Source organism: Balaenoptera musculus, chromosome 13, assembly GCF_009873245.2.
Source record: "Balaenoptera musculus isolate JJ_BM4_2016_0621 chromosome 13, mBalMus1.pri.v3, whole genome shotgun sequence".
Classification (NCBI taxonomy): domain Eukaryota; kingdom Metazoa; phylum Chordata; class Mammalia; order Artiodactyla; family Balaenopteridae; genus Balaenoptera; species Balaenoptera musculus.
In genome coordinates, this window is record NC_045797.1 from 66,370,591 (window position 1) to 66,397,265 (window position 26,675).

The following is a 26,675-nucleotide window of genomic DNA, read 5'->3' on the forward strand; positions in this document are numbered from 1 at the left end:
ACATGCCGTGGAGCAACTAAGTCCGTGTGCCACAAACTACTGAGCCTGCGCTCTAGAGCCCACAAGCCACAACTACTGAGCCCACGTGCCACAACTACCAAAGCCCGTGTGCCTAGAGCCCGTGCTCTGCGACAAGAGAAGCCACCGCAATGAGAAGCCTGTGCGCTGCAACAAAGAGTAGTCCCTGCTTACCACAACTAGAGAAAGCCCGTGCACAGCAATGAAGACCCAATGCAGCTAAAAATAAATAAATAAAATTTTAAAAAAACCCCAACAACCACCATGGCCGTGTGTTAAAATCTAGGTGATTCTAAAAAATGCTAATGCCTGGACCTCACCCCAGACCAACTGAAATGCAAGTCTGTGGGGGTAGGATCCAGGTATTTGTATTTGTTTCAAGCTCTCTTGGTGACTCTGACGCACATCCAGAGTTAGAACCGCTAGCATAGAAGAAAAAAGCTGCTTTCATTCAACCAGCTGATAAAAACCATGGATGGGCTCACCCAAGAAGGGCCAGAAGGTGAGATATGTAAGGACCCTCACATGGGGCTCCACTGAACTCAGCCTCCTGCAAGAGTAGCTCCTGTGCTTTGTCTGTTCCAATGGAGCAGCAAGAAAGAAAGAAACCAGACCAGAGTGGAAAGCATTTTCAAACTTTATTTACAACTGTCACAGTGACAAAAAGTAGTTTGGAAAAAAAAATGCTAGTTTCTCCCTGAGCCTCAAAAAAGAACAGATAGAAGTTACAGGAGGTTCATCTTACAACAGGCATTTTTACTGAAATACTAGGGGGTTTTTTGTTTTCTTTTGTTTTGTTTCAATAGCATCAGTTAGAAATACACACAAGTTACTTAAAAAAAAAAAGAGGAGGCCAGACAGGAGCTCAGCCACTTGTCCAAGAGCAGCTGGGTCGCCCCAAGAGGCTCGCCGCTGAGGGTCCTGACTTAAGCTGTCAGCCCCTGGCCAGCTCAGACTCCACGTGACCGTACAAAGGGGTCTAGCGACCGGCAAAACTAATAAACCACCCCCATAAACACACATATACACAAAGTAGATTTGTTATGCAGTTTACAAGCACGTTCCCATCAGACGGCAAGACCAGGACAGATGATACAGGGGAGCAGATGAGAGGGGGACACAGAAACATGGGATTTTCAAAGGCAAGACCCCATCCACACAGGGAGGCACGGGATGAGAGCTGCAGCTGCGGGGGTGTGAGGGTAACTGGGAAAGGCTCCCTGCAGTCAAAACAGAAGGAGAGGGAGAGCGAGAGCGAGGAGCCCCCTTGCAGGGCAGGCTGCAGGCCTCTCCCACTTGCTCGAGGTGCTGGAGGAAGTTATTGCCATCGGTGTGTGCAACACAAGCAGACAACACGGAGGTTGGGGGCAGAGGGGTGAGGGGGTGAGCGTTGGCTTCCCAGGACCAAGTCCTGTTGATGTGACAACAGCACACGCTGGTCCTCCTGCACCAGCGTTCTCCAGAGCCACACTAACCTTGAGGTATTAAGTACAACTCTACATGCATGTCCCAACTGGGATCAAGCTGGACTGACTGCAGCCCTGAGGAGACATGGTGGGTGCCTCCGCTGGCGGAGTTCAGCCCCAGGGAGGGTCTTGAGCTCACCTCTTGGCTGCACAGTCCTGCTCTGAGATAGAGATGGTCTGAAGGGCTTGTCCTGCAATCTTTGCAGCTCCAGATGGTTCTTAACTATGACGAGAAGCTCTAAGTCCAAGCTAGCCTTCTCTTGCAACTTGCCCTTGCAGGGGTCAGGTGGGAGGTGAGGAGGAATGACGCTCCCTCACCGCACCGTCCTCCCCCCTGCATCCAGGAACACCGCGGAAGAAGCCCAAGATCTCATGACACCCTTTAGTTTCAAATTCAATCCCCAGGCTGCCGCATGAGAGCCCGTCACTGCCATCCTAAAACTCCCAGGCCCTGCCAGCTCTCAGGACCTGCGTTAAAGCTCACTTCCCCAACCAGAAACAGAAAAAGCCTCCTCCGTGCGCCACTCAGCTCCCACCGGAAAAAGAGGCCAAAATCCCACGTGGGAATGGGTGCTGTGCCCGGCCAGGCTGGCTGGAATCTGCGGCAGGGCTGGCAGCCACCCGGCCTGACCGCTGTGCCAGGGCTGGGAGGGTGGAGGTGAGGAGGAGGAAGGGCCAGCCTGGGGGAGCCCACCACTCTGTGCCTCTGCCCAAAGGGAGAGCAAGTCTGGGGGGAGCAGGTGGGGATGGACCTTGGTGTCCAAGCATCTACATCGGCCCTCCAACAAGGGTGGGAAGGGCTCTCGCTACTTCCAGAAGGGTTGGGGGGCAAAAAGGATAAATCAGGGGAGCGCTCAACATTGCGGCCTCTTTAAAAACCTCCAGATTACAGGGGCATGCGCACCTGCTAGGGCCTGAGGGGAGGGTCTGGAGAAGGAAACGGGAGGCGTTCCTGGCATCGGCATCACCTCCAGCTGGCTTTGCAGGTAGCCAGCCTCCACTGCTCTCCTCTGCCTGCCTCCCCATTACAGACCAACACACCCGAAACTAAAACAAAGGCTGGCAGTGGGCAAAACTAGAGAGAGATGAAGACTTTGTTGTCTGATGTCCCAGCAGCCAGAGCGAATGCTTGCTGGGTAGGTACTTCCTGGCTGCACTTCTCTGCTCAATGTTTTCTTTAAAATGTGTCTTTTCTCTTTCATCTCCTGTTTGTTTTCTTGCCCCAGACGTTCCTTGCTAGCTTTGCACATCCTCCCATCCCACCCCACCCCCAGAGCCCACTGGAATCCCACGGCTGCCCCCAGCCTGCTTGAGTTCAGATAAAGATCTCCAAGACGCCCACCTCCCCGCACCCCCCAACCCCTGCTCTAAGCAGCTTCCTTTCTCAAAGGTCTGGCGTGTTGTCGCAGAGGGCTCCGCTGCCCGACATCTCAAAAAAGGAAAAGAAAAGAAAAGAAAACCAACTCAGTGATTTGCAGGTGCAAAACGGAAGCCATCATCTGACTTTTTCAGAACTATTGTGGCTCATGCTCTCCTTCCATGGTAGCGGGAAAGAACACAGTTCGGGTACAGATGCTGTCTGGTGTGACCCTGTGGGAGCCGGCGTGGACCCTACTGTTCCTTGTCTTCGTTCGGTGTCTCTTCACAGTTGTCCTGCTCATCCTCCTGGACCAAGAACTCCTCGGGGGGCCACCGGAGCTCCCCGCTCTCTACCTCCCCCTCTGTGGGCTCCACCACGATGGAGGGCAGACGGTCCTTCAGCTTGCAGCAGCGGTCGAAGTCTGACGGGTCAGGGAAGATCTGAAATAGAAGTGGAGAACCCCATCATGTACACGTGCAGGACCGAGCCCCCGCTATACACCAGGGACCGTGCTACGCCCTTGGGATACTGGGGAGCAGTAGGTGGGATACTGCAGAGCATCAGGCAGGAGCCAGGGAACAAACTCTGAGGCAACAAAGGAAACCCAGACTAATCCTGAAGCTGAAAGTTTTCATGGCAGTGCCACCAAATTTGTGTTTGTACTTTTCGGTTTTGTTTTCAGATAAAAGAACTCAAAATCATGTCCACAGTAAGTCACATCTCCATTTGCAGCAAGCATTTTACTCTAGAAGTACAATGCATACAACAGGTGCCATAACATTAAATTCCTCCCAGGATAATTATTGGCACCTACCAGGTACTTTACATATATAATTTGGACCCAACACAGTCAGGCAGAAACATACGTGCTGCTCACGCCACCTGAAAGAATCCCAGGAGATTCCTGGAGAAGGAGGTTGCCCAAACCATTCAGCCTGGAAACGAGCAGTGGTAGAATGGGATCAAACCCAGGTCTGTTTGACTCCCAAGTCCGTGGCCAATACCACGTGCCCCTCAAGGAGAAGGGTTCTGATCTCGCTGTAGCTGTAAAGTCAAAGTCAAATCAGGGTTGAAGGCATGGCCCCAGACACAGACACGTGGGAACATAATCCCAGGCTATTTTTTCACCTGTAAACAACACCTGGCTCCTTGACGGCTCTACACCTGAAAGCGTCTACTTCTCTTTCCAGAGTCCTGTCAACGAGGTTCCTTTTTCTGATGCCTACTGTGTGTCCTGACCAGAGCTGGGAGAAACCCCAAACCAGGCTATAAAATCCAGGCTCTGCGGATTCCCTTTGCGCACACTGCCCTGTGACTACAGCTGACCCAATTCTTTGCCCAGCAGCTTAAGTACTTAATCCGATGGGCTGCTGGCCTCTTGCCACACACAGCCCTCGGGGACACGCCAGAGAGACGGAGAGAGGAGACTGTCTGGGACGCTGGGGCTCACAGAATCACACGGCACCTGCAAGGCCATCTCCTCCAACCTCTCCATTTGATAGATAAGGAAACTGAGGCCCAGAGGGGTCAGGAGACTTGCTCAGGGTCACACAGCTTGTTAATGGCAAAAGAAAGGAAAGTAGACCCTGGAGGGGGTGGAGACACACATTTGAAGAGGTCCCGGGGGTTCCCCGTGCCTGGCTCTGTTCCTTGGAGGTAGTAGAAGTGCTCTCCTAGAAACTCAGGCCTTCCCAACTTCTGGGGTGTTACGAGGGTACCCAATCTTACTGCACCTAGCCCCACGCTGTGCTGTCCCCATCAAGTCCCTGACCATGTCAGGGGCCACATGGGGCTTCCGGGAATCAGGGGCCTCAACACAACCTCCCCAATCCCTGCAGACGAGTGATTATTAACCATTTACCCAATAAAGCCCTATTGCTGGGGGATTAAGTCTTAAGCCAGCTGCACAACCAGGCATCATTAAAGACTTAACGAGGCTTATAAACAGTATCGTAATGGCGGCCAGGAGGAAAACAAGGCAGGGAGGGGCTAGGCTAGTGGGGTGAAGGGAGGCACGGGGAAAGATGACGCCCCCTGCGGGCTTTCTCTTCCTGACGCAGCCAGCCCTGCAGGTCTGCCTCTGGCCTGGGCTCTGCGCACAGACCCACATGCCGAGCAGGGAGAAGGTCAAGTGGCTTACTTGGGCCCCTCCTCACTTCTCTTCTGGGGAGCCGGAGCCCCCTGCTGTGGGTGAGGACACAGGTGCCCTTCCGAGCACAACCTTTGGGCGTGAGTGAGGGGAACCCCACGAGTGGAAAGTATGCTACAGTTTACAAAGCTTTTTCAGATGTCACCTCCGGTAGGCCTCACCTCCCCCCCCTCCCCCGCTGCCCAGGAGCAGAGAGACCCTGGGGCTCTGAGGGTCACAAGGAAGAGCCAGGATTCAAACCTCGATCTCCTGTCTTCAGCACCTGTGCCTTTTGAACGATGAATGGACGCCACTGGGTCAACATGCCCACTTCACAGAAAACTGACCAGGGAGGGTGGGCAAGACCCTAGGCTTTAATGGCCCATTTGGCAGTTCAGGCCCCAGGATGACCATCTGGGCAGCTAGGTCCAGAAGATGAGCTGCCCAGTCCAAACAGTTGTTCTAAATCTTCAAGGATAGAGCTGCGAAATAGCAAGAGGGGATGGACACCTGGCCCAAGACAGCCCTGGGCCCCTGCCTCTACCCTCTGGCCTCAAGCCCAGGGCTGGGCCTACGCTGTGACTCCCTGGCTGAGAGAGGTGGCGCCGGCTCCTAACTATGACCGCCCACGCTGAGGAAGAGCCAGAGAGACAGGCAGCGGCAAGGCCAGCAGAAGGAGGAAGAGGACAACAAGGGTGGAGGGCATATGATTTTGTTCTAAGCTGGGAATGCGTCTTCAACTAAAAGCAGGGGGAAGAGTGTTCAAATAAGGATGCTGCTGATGACGGAAGATATGCCAGGCACATTTGCTGAGCAGAATCTCAGTCTCCACAATAATCCTCTGAAGTATGCAGTGGTGTGATCACTATTTATAGATGAGGAAACTGAAGCACAGAGAGGGCAAGTGACTTACTCAAGGCCACAGAGCTAGGAAGCGGCTGAATGGGGACCCAAACTCAGACCCACAGGACTTCGAATGAGGCGCTCATTTGACAACACATAGCGTCAAGCCACATCAACCTTGACATCACTTGTACAACCCTAACCAAGACCTCTCAAACGCCCGGGCCTCAGTTTCTCTTTTTAAGAAGTGAAGTGGCCTTCTGGTCTCACTAGGTGGGTGCAAATCCTGGGCAAATACAGAGATGATAAAATGCTTTGACGACGTATGCTAAATTCAAACTGGAATGTCCTCTTTGGAGCAGTTTCAACAGGGCTACGAGAGCAGTCTCCAACAGCAGTTTCAAACTCCAAGCAAGAGGCAGCAATACTAACACAGTAATTAAAATAACTCCAAACAATGCCTTTCATACCGGGAGCCACACAATTAAGTCTTTTAAGTCCTTGGGGGAAGTCTGAGCATTGAACTTCTGATACTGCTTACTTGCCAGAGAACTTTGCTCCCTGAATTGCTCAAAGCAGGCGCCATGGAAAAAAAAACTTTTTTTTCTTTTACAAAGCCTGTTAATTACATTTTAAAAAATCACTATAATAATCTAACCCTCCCATCAGAGATTATATTGTATTATCAAATACCAATTTATGCCTCTGAAAATTGTAGCTCTCTCCAAAGACAAACAAAACGCACCCAGAACCAAACAGCTTCTCATTTCCTCACATCCAGACAGAAAGCCTTGCAAAGCAAAGCTGAGTATTTTGCCAGTACAATCTTATCTCTGACAGCTGCCTAAGAGGCTGACCCCAAGGAGGTCAAGATTTTTCCACTAAGTCATGCTTTTTAATCATCTAGGCAGCAGAAAAATGAGAGGTTGCAACGGCAATTTGACGGGGTGGGGAAGGCAGTGGAAAAAAGGACTCAAGTCAGACTTGCCAAGCACATGACAGGTAGAGTTGGGGCAGCAGGCCAGCCCGGCATGCTGTTTGCCTGCAGGAACTGGCCAGGAATAAAGCACTGCCCCTGTTCCAAAAAGAAACTGCTTCTGGTTAAACCTCTTACCCCAAAGCGCCCCTTCTCCTTGGACTGGAGAAGGGGGAAAAAATCCTTTTCGTTTCTCTCTGAAGCAAAAGGCTCCTCTCTAAGGTGTCCAGAAAGGAAGATGGGGAGGCTCTGAGAGGCATTTCCCACCCTCACCCTCCAGGGCAGGACAGATCACGAAGCATCCCTCCCAGCTGTGATTCTCTCAGCCCTGCCCCTTCCTCTGTCCACCAACACTGGACTCCACGACCAGCTGTTACACTCGGCTGCCAGGGCTGATGGCTTGGATGAAACTAATAGACACCAAGTTCCCTCCTTTGCAAATGACATCTTGGAGATCACATGCACCAAGAACATCCCGGGTCCCGCATGTCCCACTGTGGGGAACAGCAGGCATTCAAACTTGGTCATGGTCAATTTTATAGGGGACACTTCTTCAAAGGCATCCTTTGCCAGGTGGCCTCCAATCCCAACAGGATCTGACATTTTGGGAACTCAAATGAGTTCACTCAAAAGGTCAAAGGAGGGGCTTCCCTGGTGGCACAGTGGTTTTAAGAATACACCTGCCAATGCAGGGGACACGGGTTTGAGCCCTGGTCCGGGAAGATCCCACAAGCTGTGGAGCAACTAAGCCCGTGTGCCACAACTACTGAGCCTGTGCTCTAGAGCTCGCGAACCACAACTACTGAACCCATGTGCCACAACTACTGAAGTCCGCGTGCCTAGAGTCTAGGCTCCGCAACAAGAGAAGCCACAGCAATGAGAAGCCCACGTATTGCAACAAAGAGTAGCCCCCGCTCACCGCAACTAAAGAAAGCCCACATGCAGCAAGGAAGACCCGACGCAGCCAAAACTAAATAAACAAAATAAATTTAAAAAAAAAAGGTCAAAGGAGCTTTAGGACCTTCTAAGAAGAAACGGTCTGTGAGATGTAGTTTGGATGCCAATATACCGGAATTTCTGCCTGTAGATCAGAGCTGTCCAACAGAACTTTCCGCAATAATGGAAATATTTTCTATCTGCACTGTCCAATGGTAAACACCAGCCACATGTGTCTCTTAAGCACTTGAGGCTAAAATTTTTAATTCCCTTTCATTTTTATTAATATAAATTTATATGAAATATGTAAAGTTAATATAAATTGAAATAGCTACACAAATAAATAGATAAATATGAGGACAGTGAAAGCAGGACTGTCCAGGAAAGCTCAGGATGTTTGGCTAATAGACCGACATGAGAGGCCTCAGAGCAGAGAAGTCTGGGGTTGAAGGTGAGCTCCTGGAGATGAGGAATTAGTCAGCAGGCTTTTGTTGAAAGTATAAAAGTCGCCGGTCAGTCGGCTCCCGTTTCACCCATGGAGGGGAACTGAAAGGTGATACCAGGGCTCCAAAGGCCCGAAATTTGGGGGCCTAGCTATCGACTGTCTGCCTCTAAGCCAGGTGACCTAAACCTGACTGCCTCTGGGGTGGGAGAGGAGAGAGATGCCTGGCACCTAGGATGGAAAATGTGAGCGACTCTGGTTGGAGCAGCCCTCCCCTGTGTGCATGCATCCCTCAGCCATCAACCCTGACAAACAACCCGAGCTGGCCACAAAGAAGGTGGAGGGCTCGGCAAAGAGCTGAGATATGCTAATAGGGAAAGCGGACACCAGCAGGTAGAGGAGATGAAAGGTGGTTAACTAGATACAAAGGGCTAATTACCAGTTCTGCAAGCTGAGACCCAGGGAGCTTGGCCATCCTGCTCCTCTTTGCTGGGGTGGAACAGAGGAAAGAGGCATGTTGGGGTGGGGGGGAGAAGGCAGGTGGGACAGAGGGCCTGCGATGAATAACCAGGTGGCTCTCCAAGGCCCCAAGAGGGATCTGCCTCAGCATCCAAAACCACACAGTGTGTCTCTCCCCTCTCTGGTTCCAGAGGAGGGGGTAGAAATCAACCTCAAACCTGTGATGGAAAATCACCACTCCCGCAGGTAGACCAGGAGTCTGAAAGATCTGGCTTTTCCCTTGTCCCCATGCTTTATTATCTCTATGACTGGGGTCAATCGTTTTAACTTCTCTGAGCCTCACCTGCCTCCTGAGTAAAATGAGGAAGGAATTTCCACTCTACAGTATTGTTGAAAGGATTACATGATGCTTCAGGTTGAGTGCCAGCACGGAACCCAACAGGCTCAAAGATGGGGACGCCCATCGCCCTCCTTTCCTCATTTATAAATTGGGATTACTACTAATTCCCATCTTATAGGGCTTTGGAGAGAATTAAATACAGGTATGTCTGAACATGTTCTATAAACTTTAAATTCCTAATGATGGTTCTTATTAGGTAAAGCGGGGGTCCCCAGGGAGCATTTACAGTAAGGCACTGGAACGTCTGTAGCTGTGGCTTGGGACAGGAGGAAATCAGCAGTACTCCTGGGCTTGTGCTCACAAAGTCTAGGCCAGGTTCTTTGGACAAATGGTTCATCACTTCCCCTACAGTACCTCTCTTTTCCCAGGGCATGGGTTAGGCCAGCTGGAATGGAAGCCACTGCCTTGTCCAGATCCTGGCCTTTCAGTGGAAGCCCCTGCAGCGTAAGTCTCCCCATTACGCATCCCCCCTCCTTCCCCCAGCCTACTCTAGGGGCCTGCCGCCTGGGTTTCTTATTTTTCCTGGAGAATAACAATGGATTGGCCTTGTGTGTTTATTCGTTCCTAGGAAGGGCTGGTTTATAACAATGGGCAGATCTCTACCAGCATCCTGCTCTGCCGAAGGCCGAGTGAATGAGGGGCAGCTAATTCAAAAGAAAAGTACACCCTGCTTTTTGTCCCCTAACAATACGTGAAGGCAAGAAATATGTTCTTTGAAATCCTTGCCTCCTGCTATTTTATCATCATCATTATTATTTGCATTTTATTGACTTTTCAAAGTGAAATGTGGCGGCAAGAACAGAAAGAATTATAGCAAAGGGGCAGAGTGGCTACTGCCTGGACTCAGGGGATGGGGAAGAACATTCTCCCATCTCCACTCGGATGCTAATGACCTCATTCTCCATCCCTGAGACTCACATCACTCAAATCTCCCCTGGACTGGGGTTACAGACTATCCACCTCACCCTCTCCTACACTTCTCTGGTGTCTCTAATCCTACAGGAGACTTGAGCAGAGATTTGGGGCTTTATAACAACTGTTATCTCCTTCCTTTGGATTAAAGATGCTTAAGCCTCCAGCCTTGAAACTTAAAAGAAAAGGAAATCCTCTAGATAAACACCATCTTTCATAAACATCTCTCCAACACACACCCATCCTGCAAGTTCTGAGTTCCAAATTCCAATTAATTAGCACTAATTGCTGCAGATAATTCGGGCCCAGCGAGCTGATGGGGCTTTTGTAATGTTACAGAACATCTCTCAAAGTTCTCCAGGGTGGTAAGAAAACACTGCAGCTATCTGGCATAGGATGATTTCAAACACCCCCATCCAAATATCCCCCCTGACTATCTCATAATTGCCCTTTGAAAAGAAGACATGCTTCCCAGTCATCTCTGGGCCTTGGGGGATGGCGTCTCTCTCTCTCTCTCTTGCTGGTGTCACCCAGGTGTCCCACAGCCACACACCCTCTCTCAGAAAGCCCAGACTGACAGGGCTGCCATTTCCAACCATTCCCTCATTCTTTGTTTTGGAGACAAAAATCTTGAACATTTAGCCTGGTCCCATAGCCTCCCATTCTCTTCTTGTCTGGGGTTCCCCTACTACATGGCTTCCAAAACCATCGCTGGATGGAAACCACTCGCAATTCTCTGAGGACTTGCTTACAGCCCAGCCCCAGGGCCCTGCTTGGCCTTCAGTCACCACGACCTCTGCAGCACACTACCAGGCCAGCCTGCTTCAAGATCTACGCTCTCTCCTGATTCTCATGACCCTACTCAGGTTCACCTGACCTGTCTAACCCCACCTTCCCTGTGCCCTCCCTGGACTTGGTGTCACCCTAGGCTTTTCTCTGGACTCAGGCAGCTTCCTGGCTTCCACTGTCCACCTTAGGCTGAGGATTCCCCAATCCACGGCTTCACTGCCCTTTCCACTATCTGTGAAAGTCTCCACTTGGATGACATCCATCACCTCCAACTCACCTTTTCCCAAAGTGAGGTCATCAGCTAGTTTGTATCTTTCTTTAAGTTAAAAACTTTTCTTCCCCTCTCCAACAGGAAGCCTTGCTTGATAGTAGGTCCAGTAAAAGAGGCCTGGAGATCATAGTTGATCGCAACTGCAGTATTGATGTGAAAACATTGAAGCAAACAGGGCTATGTTCCTAGAGGTCCGCTAATCTCATGGAGGCCATCTACACCATCTGCGCTAACAGGGAGGTGATGCCCAGCTGGCGTCTGATCAGACACATTCTGTTCAGTCTAGAGCAGTGGTTCTCAAAGCTTAATCCCTGAGCTCCTTTCAGGGACAGAGTGTCCATGGAGTTAAAATATTTTCTTAGTAATACTAAGATGTTATTTGCCGTTTTTCCTGTGTTGATACTTGCACTAATGGTATAAAAAGCAACGGTGGGTGAATTTGCTGGCACCTGAGCAAGAATTAATGATGGCGGCAGCAGCAAACTGTGCTGGTAGACATTGTATTCTTCACCACCTCCCACTCGCAATTAAAAAAAAAAACTTCATGTCCTTGATGAAGCAGTAAAGATTAATTTTTATTAAATATTGACTGTTAAGTACATGTTGTTTTAATATACTCTGTGATGAAATGCAAAGTCGGCATACAACACTTCTGGTGCACATCAGAGCACAATGGTTGTCTCGCAGAAAAGCATTTATGGGATTGAGTTGCGAGCTGAACTAGCCGCTTTTTCCATGGGACACCATTTTTAGTTGAAAGAATGACTGACCAATAACCATGGTTATTCAGACTTGGGTATTTGGCAGACCTGAGCCTGATATTTCAAAGAAAATGAGCCTGATATTTCAAAGAAAATGACTGATGGTATTTGTTACCAATGATAAAAACTGAGGTCTCAAGCAAAAATTAGAATTTTGGAAAACTTGTATCAGCCACCATAATCTTGACAGTTTCCTATCAGTCGAAGAATTTCTGATGAGACCAGTGGAGATATTAACTAATGTGATTTTTTTGACATTATGTAACAAAATGTGTTAACTTTGGAAGATCTGCATAACTCAGCGAACCCATATTTTCCAAATGATCAGTACAGCATGTTATGAAACCAAGCATGGGTAAAAGATTCGTTCAAAGTGCAAGATAGGCTAATGAATTTTAATGTAAGAGTACAGAAAGTTCATTGATAAGGTTTCAGATTCCACATTACCACTAACCTTTAAGAAACTACCACTTACTGAGTTTTGCCAAAATACCAAAGAAAAATATATGAAAAGGCTACTAAAATATTTCTCCCTTTTCTAAGTACATATCTGCATAGGCCAGATTTTCTTCATGTACTTCAACCAACACCGATCACAACAGATAGGAAGCAGAAGCAGATGTGAGATTCTAGCTGTCTTCTATTAAGCCAGATATCAAACAGATTTGCAAAAATGTGAAACCTTTCTTTGTGCTGAACTTTTTTTTGTGTTTTGGAAAATATATTTATTTTTATTAAAAATCATTACTTATATTAACATGTAATGGTTTTATTGTCATTTTAAAGGAATTAATAAATAATAAAAATGTTAAACTGTTTTAATATCAAAAGATATAACCCACATAAACAAATATCTCTAGGGGTCCTAAATAATTTTTTAAAAAGTAAAAGGGACTGAGATTTAAAAATTTGAGAGCCAATGGCCTGGAGAAAAAATACCTTCACAAAGATGACTCCATAAGTCAAGGTTGCAGGATAATATGTTTTAAAACTGGAAAAGATTTGAGGGGAACATAAGAGGTACCTTCAAATATTTAAAAGGGTGACATGAAGTCTAAGAGAGAGCAAATTTTTTTTAACTCCAGGGGGCCTATCTAAGATCAGATGGAGGATTTCACCGCATTATACAACTTCTAACAAAAATGATAGAACTCTCTCCATTACAGATGGGGAAGGCAAGGCCCAAAGAGATGCTGGGAGTCGCCTGAAATGACATAGACAGTAGCAAAGCCAAGATTAGAAACCAGTTATCCAGATTCATACTCCATAATCCCGCTGCGCTGAAAGGTTCTGAGCTCCGTATCACTGGCAGTGTCCAAAGAACACGTAAGTGACCCAATGCCACGCTACTGTAGAGTGCATTCCCACATCTGATAGAGACTGGCCCAGTCTCAAAGGTACCCTCCCACTCTGCGATGCTACAGTATCTCAGTTTTGATCCCAAGGAAAATATCTATATCCACGATCTCCAAACTTGGAGACTGAAAGAATCTTGAAAGAATTTTGAAAGAATTGAAAGAATTTTGAAAAACTGTCTCCTTTCACACCTTTTAAAACCAACACCTAAAACTTCTGCTATATTATAAATATTACCATTTTAAAATAAACTTTTATGCCACTCTTTTAAATAAGTACTCAATGGCTTATAAACACCATAGCAATTTGATATCTACCATCACCTATTTTAAAAACGCATAAACAAGCTCGTAAGTCAAATCTTATTCCTTTCTCTACTTGAAAATGTATTTCCATTCTACTGCTCCATAGAATTTTATCTTAATGTATTTTCATGTTTGAAAGTTTTTAGTCATTAGCTTTTTTCATGCTTCTCTGCAATAAAAAGATGTATTTGTGGGGCTTCCCTGGTGGTGCAGTGGTTGAGAATCTGCCTGCCAATGCAGGGGACACGTGTTCGAGCCCTGGTCTGGGAAGATCCCACATGCCGCGGAGCAACTAGGCCCGTGAGCCACAATTACTGAGCCTGCGCGTCTGGAGCCTGTGCTCCACAACAAGTGAGGCCGCGATAATGACAGGCCCGCGCACCGCGATGAAGAGTGGCCCCCACTTGCCGCAAACTGGAGAAAGCCCTCGCACAGAAACGAAGACCCAACACAGCCATAAATAAATAAATAAATAAATAAATATTTTTTTTAAAAAAAGATGTATTTGTAAATTGGCTTTTAATGTTTTTATGTCCCATGACCCTAAGGCTTGTTAGTTAAAAAAATAAAATTCTTGATTCGCTTATTGCAGCTATTAGTATATAAGTAATCAATAAACATACCACAAATAATTATTAAACACAGAGGTAATTTTTCACTGGTTTTTTTATAGATAGGTGGGATTTATGAAGCTTCTTAGACAGTAACATTTTTAAATGGTCCATTTGTTCGATTCTCCTAAGGTTTCTATACCCTGGGAAGGCACCTTAAAAGATTCACGTAGGTGAGAAGCAGGTCCTCTTACAAAGGGGGTGGAGGGCAACTTGATAGGAAAGGTAGGAAAAGGAAACTGGTGAAGCCTGTCTTCAGGAAACACAATTTTAGAAAAGCAACAGAAGGAAGCCAAAGACATGGAAATTGATTTCTCCAAAATTCTCTCTGCTGTCGTATCCCTTGAAAGTTTCTGTGAACCTCAGGGGCAGCTGTCCTCTGGTTTTAACACGTTGTTAAAACATGAAGGGGTGTATACATAGAACCTGCTTAAGAAGTAATTTGGCATTAAAACCTCCAATATTAGGGTGCCAAGGAAAACAGCCAAGAACGTTTCTGATATGGCTTTAACTGCTATATCCAAGGGGGCAAATGACCAAAGAAATACAGAAGTCATAATTTAGTATTAGCTTATCTTTAAGAATGCTTCCGTCCAAGAGGACAGATTCAACTCTCGAAGAAAAAAAATTCCTTCATGGTAACAACAGTGACGCCAGTCACAGGAAGTCAGGCACCACCATGGTTATGCTTTCCCGTCCACATACACACTATGGCTCAATTATATTTTTTCTTTCCTCACTTGTTTAAAACATTTTTTAAAAAAATAAAATTCTATAACTACATAAATGGAAAAGTAGTATTACTTGTCATAGGTAATAACCATAAAATGCACTAACATTTTCAAAGTCTGTCTGTGCAACACCTAAATTAACTTTGTAAACCACCAGGCATATGTGGACTCTACTGGAACATTGGCCTAGGCTGTTTACCTGTTGCAAAGAACCTGGAGTCTTGCAGTGGTATTGGGTGGAAGGCCCTTGAACACTGGCCCAAGACTTCCATTATGTTCAGATCTACTTCTAAGAGCCCAGTTTATCCCTGATTCCAGGGAAGCAATATTTCTAAACCATGACCATTCCATGAGCCAGACCTGGAAACCCAGGAAAACCAAGATGGTTCAGGGGACTAAACGTGCCTCTGTTCAACCTTCGTGGGTATCCAAGCCAAGGCAACTACCCTGGTCTTCCTCAAGGTCACACGGTGCTCCAATGTCATTAACAGAATAAAGGAGATAAGTAGGGGAATTGCCAACTCATATACATTTGTAATCCACAGAGCATGTCAACATACCCACTATGGGACAAGAACGTCGCTGGCTAATTTGCAATGCCGGCTAAATGGCGCCTAAACATCATTAACTGTTATCATCTCTGCTCTAAATAAGCAATTAACAAACTAGGGGAAGATGTACAACATCTCCCAAACACTTTAAAGTAACCAAACACCTCTCTGACTCTCTCCACAAAGCTCCTCCATCATCCCATTGGTATAGATTTTACAACCCTGAGATTCTATTTGCTAGAGCTTTCAATGCTGGGAGCTTATACTATGATAAACTCTTTTATTTGTCTTCTGTTATTAAGGTAATATATAATCAAGAGGCTTAATGATGTTGAATCTCTTTGATTCAGCAATTCTACTTCCAGGAATTTATTCTGAGGAAACAAATCAGACCTGCGCAGAGATTTGTGTAAAATGATATTCAAAGCAGTGTTCTCTGTAAGAACAAAATATGCCACAACCTAAATATTCAGCAATAAGTGGTACATAACAAAATGAAATGCCATTTTACAAAGAAAACAAAATGACAGGAACATAGTCACAATAGTATACAAAGTGAAAAAAGATTCACTCTGGCACATACAGTTTTACCTCAATTTTATTTTTTTAATAAAAATGCATATAAAATACTGGAAGTAAACATACTAAAATATTTCAGTGATAGGAATATGGGCATTGAAAATTTCCTTTGTACTTCTCTGTATTTTCCTAAATTTCTAAAAGTAATTAATATCACCTTCAATTATAACACACACACACACACACACACATGCACACACACTCTCTTACACCTTTTGACTCAGAAATTCTATTCCTAAGACTCTAAGGAAATAGTATAAACTGTGGACAAAGATTTATATATAAAATTATATATAAATTATCAAATTATTTATAAGAGAAAAATATATACAATTAAAAAATAATTCAACAATTGGAGAATGGTGAAAAAATCACGTTGTAACTTTATAACATTGTGCAGTTATTAAAATGCTGGCTTTGAAGCATTTTTAAGATAAATTGTGGGCTTCCCTGGTGGTGCAGTGGTTAAGAATCCGTCTGCCAATGCAGGGGACACGGGTTCGAGCCCTGGTCCAGGAACATCCCACATGCCGCGGAACAACTAAGCCCGTGTGCCACAACTACTGAGACCGCGCTCTACAGCCCGCGAACCAGAACTACTGAGCCCATGTGCCACAACTACTGAGGCCCGTGCGCCTAGAGCCCGTGCTCCGCAACAAGAGAAGCCACCACAATTGGAAGCCCCCGCACCGCAACGAAGAGTAGCCCCCGCTCGCCGCACCTAGAGAAAAGCCCGTGCACAGCAACGAAGCCCCAACTCAGCCAAAAATAAAAATAAATAGAAGAAATTAAAAATAAATAGAATAAATTAATTTATTTAAAAAAAAGATAAGTTATGATGATGTGATGCTGATGACTAACATACCATTAAGTAAAAAAGCAGAACACAATCCTGTGTGATCTTGGCCATATAAAAATATAAGTTCCATGGAAAAGATGCTAAAATGTTAACAGTTGCGATTTATGCATGGTGAGATTATGGTGACTGGAAAAAAAAGTTTAAAGAAGAAAATAAAAATTCCATAATGGGCCTATGTTACTTTAAAAATTTGAAAAGTAAGCATGAGAATAATAAAATACATACTTTGCCAGTGAAAATATGAAGTTACTCAAAAAAGGGGAAGGAAAAGAAAATTTTCCTGTAACTACAGCACTCTGATCTAAAACAACTGCTATTAACATTCTGCTGTCTGCCCTTTTGGTCGTGTGTGTGTGTGTGTGCACGTGTGTGTGAGTTCATGTAAGTGCATGCGAGTGTGTGTGTGTGTGTGTGTGTGTGTGTGTGTGTCTCTGTAGGCATCTCAGGCTCTGTCCCATGGGGATCAGCGGCTGAGCCTGGGGCTGCCCACACACCTCGGCCTAATGCTCACCTGCTGATAAATTAGAACTGACACATAGGGCTGTGTCTGGAGAAAATGGGTAGGAATTTGAGAAAACCAAGGATGCTCTCAAATCCAGGGTGGACATGTGTTTCAAGCTCTACAAAGTAAAGACAGGAGATGAATTCAAGGTATACTAATTAATTCTGCCTGGGAACCACCTTCAGGTTCAAGTTAGGAGAAAGTCAGACCTAGAGACCAACCCCCCCTGGACTGAGGTTTGTGACTTCCCTCCTTGCTCAGGGCAGTTCTCCTTTGGATGAGAGATCTGGAACCTTCCTTCCCATTGGCTCCAGTACAATTACTGGCCGAGTTGCAAGTAGTCGATGTCGCTTCAGCTAAATGCTTGGGTGCCTCTTCTATACAGTTTACCTAAAAGGGGCTTCTGACAGTGTAAGGCAATTAATTCTAGCAGTGAGGGGACTGAGGGACCTCCCAAACTTCCCTTGAGGTCAAAGAAGGCTGGAGAAACTTTTGGCAAATATTAATTTTTTTCTAAGATAGGTCTGTGCAACGAGGGGCCCTCTCCCAGTCAAGGAGTGGGGAGCAGACACAGGAGTTGATTGACTGATCAAGAACCCTCCTGAGCTGGGCTCCGGGATGAGGGAAGGGCAGGTGGCGAGGCGAGAGACAGCCAAGGGGGGAGCAGGGTCTATGAGACTGCAAAGGAACGAAGCCCCGGCAACTCTGGGCCCCGTGTGAATGAGGGCCTGTCTTCATCCTCCGAGGATTATTTCAGGACTCGGGCCTGAGAGATCATTTCAGGACATTCACTAGACACCCAGGAATAGCTCTTGGCTCCAGTCACAAGATACGCCACCCAAACTCATCCATTTCCCTAATGGTACAATCCTCCTCTCTATCCAACCTGGGAGACTGGGTCACCATAGAGAAAATGCTGACTCTATAAAAACCCACGCCGTGGGATAGCCAAGGTGGAGGGATAATTCTCAGTTCAGGAAAGGGAGAGAGGAAGGGTCCAATCAATCATACAGCATCCATTAAGCAACTATTTGCAGGACACTGTGCCCGGCATTGTGGGAACAAAGAGCCGTCTAAGACACAGACCCTGGTTCTGGAGAGGGATGAACACACCACCGCTTGAGAGGCCTCAGGCCTAACACAGGCCCTTTGAGAGAAGGCCGGGTTGTATGGCTCCAGTGTGTGTCACGTTGGCTAGGGAAGTGAAGCAAGCTTGTTCTCTCCCTGGCAGTGCTACAGACTCACTGCTGTGACCACAGTGTGTGTGTTGGGGAGGAACCCCATGGGAACAATTCCAGCCCTCTGCAGGCCCTCACCCAGGGGCATTCCAAAACACTGAACACCATGTTTGTGTCAAGGTCTTGGGCACTGAAGGGAGGTGCTGGATCCCTCATACAAAGTAGACGTGACCTGAAACTGACGTGACCTGGGCACTGACTCAAAAAGAGGCAGCACGTTCAGACACAGGCCCAACGCCACCCAAAGAAATGAACTCCTTGTGCTTCTGAACCTTGTGGCCCTAACTGCCTGTTTGCCTCATCATGTTCTTATGAATTGTACCCAAGCAGGGAGCAGGGTGGACAGGGTAGGGATAGGAAAAAGAAAACTCCCTGGGATTCCAGGAGCATGTCGTGTCCACGGGGGGACATCTCCTGCCAAGTGCTTTGGAATTTTAGCTTTATGTCTCTTCAGGGACAACTGAGGCTTTTTAAGTCTGATGTGAAAGATGTTTTCCTGGTGACCATGGGACTTCTGTGCGCCTGCCCAGCTGGGCCTCCAAAACTCTTGAGAACATGTGGGGTACCACAGCTGGGAGTAACCAACGAGACAAGGGCACCAGGAGGAGGAGACAAAGGGAGGTGATGACTTATGCCTGGAGTGGCCTTGTGAGCGGGGGTTAGAGGGAGGCGGAACAGAGACACGCGCAAGAACCCCAGCCCATCGCTGATTTCAACACCTGCATTTACACGGGTGGGAGCAAGGAGAGCCAGCCTCGGGGGTCTCATAAAGAAAGGCTCAGCGGAGAGGTGAGTGAAGAGAAAGTGTTTCTGAACTGCTACCTGACTTTAGAGGTTCAACTGAGACTGTTCTTTGAGAGAGGAGTTGCTGCTTCTGATAAAGAGCGAGGAGGGAGAGATAAAGGAGTCGTCTATTGTTGGGCCTTGGAGATGGAAGAAGCAGAGAGTTCCTGTCTGGGGAGGAGCTATTCTCAGCCAGCACAGTGCATTAGACCTGTCCTAATGCAGAGCTAAAAGCGAGGCTCAGACTGCAGGAAGCAAACGTCAGGGCTGTGGCAGGAGAAGGTCACCCACCACTGTCCCTCCTCCCTATCCTATAAAACGCCAGGATATCCCTCCCTCCTGTCTTGGGAAATGCAGGGGAAGATGCAGGGAAGCTCTTAGGGAAGGCCCAGAACACGGGGCACTGCGGTACATGTAGAATTAGCGCCTCTGGCTTCCAGCGCATCCTCCCTGGCTCCCCTCATCTGACTGGTGCGTGGACGTCAAATGGTAGGAGTATGAGACCAAGAACAGCAAGAGGAATACAAAAGGTGACCAGGGAGGGACATGCATGCTGATCAGAGAGGAATTTAAAGGGCCTTGGGAAGGATAAAAGTTATCAGATCTTGGTCCAGTTGCTTTAAACGGGACAGTCTTAAGTGAAAACTGAAGAGCCATATCTCTGTCTAGAACTTAGCAAGGGGGATAGAACTGCAAAAGCCTCAGCAAACTGTGCTGGGGGAAGCTAGGCAGCAAGGCCAGAACGCACAGCCCTTGGGTGGTGGCAGCATCAGTGTCCACAGGCAAATGCCCAGGTCCCTCCTCCAGGCCAACTCAGGCCCAGCACGGAAGGAGACCCAGTCAGAGAGGCATTCCGAAATGCCACATTCTTAGGGTCCCTGGACCTGGGATGGGGGAGCCGGCAAGGCAGCCACTGACCTGCTCCCCCGAATCAGGGAAAGGAAGAAGGCACTAGGCGCAGACGTTCCCGTCCCAGGGGCTGGAGAACAGGAGGCTGACAGATGCAGTGTGGGGAGGGAGCTGCAGCCAGCAGGGGCAGAAATGTCCTCATGGAGACCCTCCCACTCAGCCCTGTGAGCTGCCCGCCACTCCCATCCCGCCCAACATGTCCTCGACTTTCTAGTAACCATTTACTCACCCACCCCGCGGGGTGTCATAATTCATGCCAAGTGAGAGAGCGGCCGTGCACTGCACATACTGAATTGACTCTCCAAGTAAATGTTAAAGACAAAACAAGGCACCGGCTCTGTGGATTTTTATACTTGCTAACTCCCTAAGCACAAGAGACGGGCTTACCCGAATCTTTCAGGAGATAAAAAGACATCTGTCTGAGCCTGAGGAGGCCCTTTAAAAATTCTAAGGCAGAAGTGAAGGTGGGCAGCTTCAGAACCAACAGACTCAATTTAACTGAAAGCACCACCATCCACTTAGCACCTGCTCTGTGAAGGCCCAGAGCCAGCAGGCACCTTGGGTTGGGGAGGGCTGCAGGAGGGGTGACGGCTGATGGGCACAAAGAGGGAATAAGTCATCCCCTGCCCTCGGACACATGGGCAGGGAGAAGGTCAGGCAGGACCACGGCAGCATCATTTAAGCACAAATGCCACAGGTGCTGGAGAAGAAGGAGGTCACATCTGGGGCAGAGAAATCAGGAAAGCTTCCTTCTGGGCAGGTCTGGAAGGTGGGGGAACAACTGACAAATTCCACAGTGCCTATTTATTTTATGACCTTGTTTCAAGGTCAAACCACAAGTCTGAGATTCTATTTCAACTGCCAAGTTGGGATTGATGTCTCCTTCCCACTTTTAGTTCCTTGGAAAAGCAGGTCACAGTAAAAGCCATGTACTATTATTACCCTCAGGAGGAATGCCAAGAACAGAGTTCAAAGATCTCCTGCCCCCAGAGCCAAGCCTAGCCTGAGCATGTACAATGGACAGGCTCCAGCCAAGTGCAGCCCCAGCCAATCCCCAGAGCTCTGGTGGGAATGTGTTTAATTGGATGGCACTGGCTTTGAGTGGGCCCAGAAAATACCGGTCTCATGACAATTGGCAGACCAGTTGGCTGCACAGCCCTGCGCCTGGCTGAAACAGGGGCAAACCAAGGGGTATCTGAAGGTTCAACAAAATTAGAGATGGAAGTGTCCTCTCAAAGCCTCTTTCAAGGCCCAGCCCCAGTCTGACCTCCTTCTCCCAAGCCTTTAGATTACCACACATCCCTGGATTGACTGTAGCTTTCGTATTGCTCCACCAGATGGCCTGTGTTCCAGTTATGTACGTACTAGTTTCCCACGTGAGCCCTGGACCCTTCCTACAATGCCCAGCATAGCATGTTACATATAGCAAGTGTCCAATAAATACTGCTTGCTTGACGATAACCACCTCTCCCCTTTCTCTTCACCAGGCAACCAGAAGACCTTTCTGAAATCTTGTGACAGAGTGCTTTGAAGTTCCAGGTAAGATATTTTGGAACTGTGCAGTAGTCCCCACTCAGGTAGCAGGGCAGATTTCCTGAGAGGCTGTGAAAACTGGGCCCTAAGTCTAGCACCACAAAGGAAGATTTGAGGGCCCTTTTCTTAGGCAGCATCGAGTTATCTTAGGAACCCAGAGGCGATTTTATTTTCCTCCTGCCATGGCAACCCCAATTCAGCTGTCCTCACCCAGCACTGCAGCCGCTTCCTGGGTCATCACCTGCTCTTACCCTCAGATCCAGCGGAATGACCTGAAGGTCAAGAAAACTGCCCTGTAGGACCTGGCCCTTTATCCTGGAACACGTTCAAAAGGAGAATATCAAAAAGCACACACAGACATACTGATGACTGTGTCTGGAAAGGTTTTGTGATGGAAATCTAAAACCCAGAACTGAAAAAACAAAAAAGCAAAACAAAACAAAAAACACCTCACCTGTAACCACAAAGAGATTCAGTCTGATTCAGTGGCTTGGAAACTGGTATCCAAAAACACCCCGGCTGGTAGGTGAGGAAACTTCTACCCTCCCACAGGCTGTGGGGCTTTCAATTGTCTCTCTCAGGCCCACTCCGAGGGTGGAAGGTACAAAACCAACCAGGAAAGGGTATTTCCCCCCCTCCCTCTGAATCCCCTCAGGCTACCTGAATACTTATTTCCAGCCAGCAAAAGGGGCTTGGCCATTCTGACACACAACAAAGGGGCCTTCTCTAACCTCCCAAGTGTGTCTGAGATGACTCTTGCTGTCACCTGCCAAATTACCTTACCCAACCTCAGCTTTCATCTCAGCTCTCTTTGATCACCCCTCCTCCATCACACCCACCCAGCTTTCTATTTTCTCTTCCTTCACAAAACAAATGCCCCTGGAATGGTTCTAAGGCAGAGCAAGTCTAGATTCTAGCCAAGAGCCAACCCCAAGGCACAGACACATGATACATCAGAAAAGCAAGGTTTTGGAGTTCGAGACCCAAGTCATCCACTCAGTCTGACCCTGTTTCCTCATCTGTGAAACAGAACAATAATTCCCATCTCAGTGCCCACAGTCAAGAGTGAATGAGTAACATTTGTAAAGTGCATGGCCCATAGCCACATTCAGTTAATATCTGCTGAATGAGCCCATCACACTTCATTCATCTTCCCCGGCCAGCCATCCTACACAATTTCCCTAGCTCCGAGATCTTCCCTTAAGAACAGACTCTTTCCTCCCCTGAAGGTAATAACGTAGGCACTCTTCTTGGAAATCTGAAAACAGTTCACTGCCTCGGCGCTATCTGGAGGTCTCTGCAGCGGGCTGTGGGCAGTGGAAAGCGAATGGCAGGCCAGAAAGAGCACTGGGCTGAGAATCTGAAGGTGTTACTTAGACCACTTTTTTGGTCCTTATATATTCTGGATCCACCACACAGCATAACCTCTATGCTGGATCCTGGCAATAACATCCCTGAGAGAGCTACCCTTCTGGGAAAGGTCTCTTCAACTCTAAGTAGTTTGAACATTAACCCTGTTGGAATCAGTTGGTCAACCATCAACCAGAGGAAGAAAGCAGCATTTGACACAGGAATGCCTCCACCAGACTACCCTTCCCCATAAGCTGCCCCTCACAGCAATGTTGCTACTGCCCAAGGCTTGGGTGGGGAGGGAAGTTCTGATCTGAACTGACTGCACATTATCACTTCCCCCTTTGCCACCATGAAGGGGAGAGTCCACAGCAGCCAGGATGACTAATTAATAACATCAGCTCATGCTTTCTGAACGCTTACTGCCTCTCAGGTACTGTGAATGCCTTATCCATGTCATCTCATCATGTTGAGTCTTCACCACAATTCTGTGAAGTAAGGACTATTGTTGCCCCATTTTACAGATGAAGAAACCGAGGCTTACTGGCATTAGGGGACTTTCTCAAGGGCGCATAGCTCTTACAAATAGCACTGGGACACAGAACCAAGTCTGCCTCCAGCCCCAGCAAAAGACACTAGGCTCTAAGGAACCAGAAGGAAGCCAGTACTGAACTTACCTGATAGGAAAGGCCATCCTTTCGGGGGTTGAGGCCAATTTCCTCCATGGATGGGGTGTTCATCATCACCTCAGTCATCTCGGCCGATCTCAGATAGTCAGGGCTGCCAAGAAACCCAGAGCAAAAGTCAACAAACACACGCACTTTCACATGCCTACTCTCGGTGCCTTCTGCTGTTAAATTAGAGGACTGCCTGGAAGCAGGATGAGAGGTGTTCAAAACAGAACTCGCTGAAAAACGAGCTCATGCACCGAGGAAGCACCTTACAAGCCTAGAGCATCAGGGCTCTCAACCTCCACCAACAAAGCCCATTGTCTGAAAACCGCTCTGGCAAACCTCCTCTTCCCTCCTCTCCTGTACTAGTCCCTACTGGCACAGAGCGACTCTGGATTTTCTTTTAAGTGACAGAACTAGAAAAAAAAAAAAAAAAACCAGTAAGTAGCTGAGGACGTCTATCTATATTAAAACCAATTCAACCCGTCTCTAGGGGAACTGAATACTATTATTATATAATGATAACAGGTCAACCTCAGAGAAACCAAGTTCAATAATGCTGCCTTCCTAAATTTCTCTCTGTCTCTCTGGTGTTCCTTTTTGCAAAATGTCCCACTTAAAGCCCCAAGGGGTCAGCTTTCTGAAAGCTTCACATCTGCCATCCAACCTCCTTCTCTAGCCCCAGCCACAGCAGCTGCAAGCTCACAGCTTGAAAAACATCCCCTGGATTAAAAGCCTTAAGGATGCCCGGACTCTGACTGCAAAGGAAATTTCCAGAGGGGCCAAGCTGGCCCACCAATGGCTGACATGTGAAAGTGCTTTGTACTCTGTAAGCAGGATACAAATGTTCCATTATCCTCACACAAGCCATGGGCATGTACAGGGTCCCGAATGTGTAATGCCAAATAGCGCATACCAAAGTCAGTGTACTCCCTACACAACAGCCAATATTTTCACCATCATGCCTTTACACGTGGTTAAAAAAAAAAAATGTAGGGTAGGCCTTTGAAAGACAGTATCTAAGGAAACAGGGGTACCAAACTCTTCTTCATTTTACAGCTACTACATAGAGTAGAAATGGCACAGGATTTGGAAACAGAAGCAATAGGTTCTGGTCCAAGCTATGCCACTCAAGTGCTGTGTGATCTTGAACAGGTCATATAACCTCTCTCAGCTGCAGGTGCACTGTTAGTCTGTTACCATGATGCTAATAATGCATATCTCACAGTTTTGGTAAAGGACTAATCTCTGGGGGGGGGAAGCATTGCAAACTATGAAATGCTAATCAACTGTAAAGTAATACCAAACCTTAATCTCTCAGGCGACAATAACCCTGATGAGTCTTAACACCCATCTTGGCAAGTTTTGAGTGGCCAGGGGCACACAGCCTCCAGTGGCCTTCCAAGTCTCACCCATATGGTACCCGGAGGTGGGAGGGAAGGAGCGCTCAGAGGAGAGAGGTACGCAAGCCTCCGGGGTGAGGAAATTTTTACTTTGTTTTGAGAGTTCAGTCTCCTTTCTAAACAGAGACAGGCTGGGTTGGGGGAGGGGAGACTAAAAGAAGGTACTAGGCTTCCGGGCAAGTTTAAGGTCAGGAGCCAGGACTCCAAACTCAGTTTCCCCCTGGGTTATGGAGAGGCTACTGCCCACCCCCAAAGTAATGGGCCAGAAGAGCGCCCACCGGGCTCTCGCCAGGCTCTTAGCCTGGTGTCCGGGCGTTCGCTCCTCGCTCCCGGCTGTGGCGCGGGGCCGAAAAGTTGAAGCAAGAAGCATGAACTTTCCGGTTTCTGACCTGAGCAGGACTGCGCGAAGCTGGAGCCTGCGGGGCCGGGCTCTCCGCGCCCGCACCTGGGAGCGAGCTCCAGGCCGCCAGCGCTCGCCCCCCGACAGCTCTTCCTCTTCCCCAGCGCAGGAAGGAAGCAGCAGCCGGTGCGCAAGTCCCAGCGGCCGGGGGCCTCGCTCTTCAACGAGGCGGGCGCCCGGGGCGCATCCCTCCCAGTCCCGATCCCCGGTCGGGTGCAAACCTCCGCCTCCCCCCACCCGGCCCGGGCTCCTTCCCGGCGGGCCCGGTGAGGGCGGCTCCTCCCCAACCCGGGCCCCCATAAAGGCGCATCGGGTTTAGGGGCTATGGAGAGAAAAGGGATCGAGAGGGTGCAGCGAGGGACTGTGCTGCTGCCTGTGGCTTCAGTCGGGTTACGTGTGGGGAGAGCGTTTTCCCTCACCCCTCGGAGCTCTGCAAACGCCGCCGCTGCACCAGCTCAGCCCCGCTGCCGCCGGCCTCGACGCCAAGACTTGCATGCAAACAAAAAGGAAAAGGGGAGGGGCCCGGGGAGAGCAGGAGCCCCCTACGCCAGGCAGGGCGCGCGCCTCCTGCAGCCCTCCGCAAAGGGGCTTTTATTAGCCGGGTTCAGCCGTGACCCCTGGTTCTCCCCCGACCCCACTACGGCCGTACACACACCCTCCCAGCCGTCACTTAAGTGAGGGCTTCGAGTTCACTTCCTTTGTCTGGATGCTCTCAGCGCCACCTCCCCACCCCCACCTTTGCAACCTTGACGTTGACTCCTGCACTGGCTTGGGCGGCGGGTTAGTGCCCGGCGCCCGCGCCGCCTGCTGCCCTCGCACCGAGCAGACACGAGCAGGCGCCCGGGCCCCGCAGCCACGGGCGCGAGACGGATGCCCGCCGAGGGCGCAGGATACTCACCAGTGAATGGGGAAATATACAGACATGAAGTCCTAGGGGAGCCTGACCCACGCCCTTGTGATTTAAACACGGTCACTGCGTCTCGGGTAAGGATGTCACGGGCGCAGACAGGCGCGGCAGGCTGCCGAGTGTGGGCACTGGGCGTTCGCCGGTCCGCCTCCCGGAGACAGCCCCACTGCCAGCAGCGTCAGCAAAGCAGTCGGAGCTCTCGGTTCTCCACCGAGCTCGCGGCCCC

General features: G+C 48.4%; 1 protein-coding gene across 2 annotated transcripts; it reads right to left on the bottom strand.

Annotated features, from left to right (window-relative positions):
* Positions 1–639: 639 nt before the first annotated feature.
* On the bottom strand, positions 640–26,675 carry LBH (LBH regulator of WNT signaling pathway). Of its 2 annotated transcripts, none has more exons than XM_036873559.1 (3): positions 26,441–26,675; positions 23,746–23,848; positions 640–3,284 (listed from the first exon to the last, which is right to left on the bottom strand). In XM_036873559.1, the coding sequence occupies exons 1-3, from the start codon at positions 26,464–26,466 to the stop codon at positions 3,096–3,098; spliced, it is 318 nt and encodes a 105-aa protein (XP_036729454.1). In that variant the 5' UTR covers positions 26,467–26,675; the 3' UTR covers positions 640–3,095. The 2 variants fall into 2 exon arrangements, with proteins under 2 accessions (XP_036729454.1, XP_036729453.1); XM_036873558.1 differs by lacking the exon at positions 26,441–26,675 and adding an exon at positions 25,532–26,065.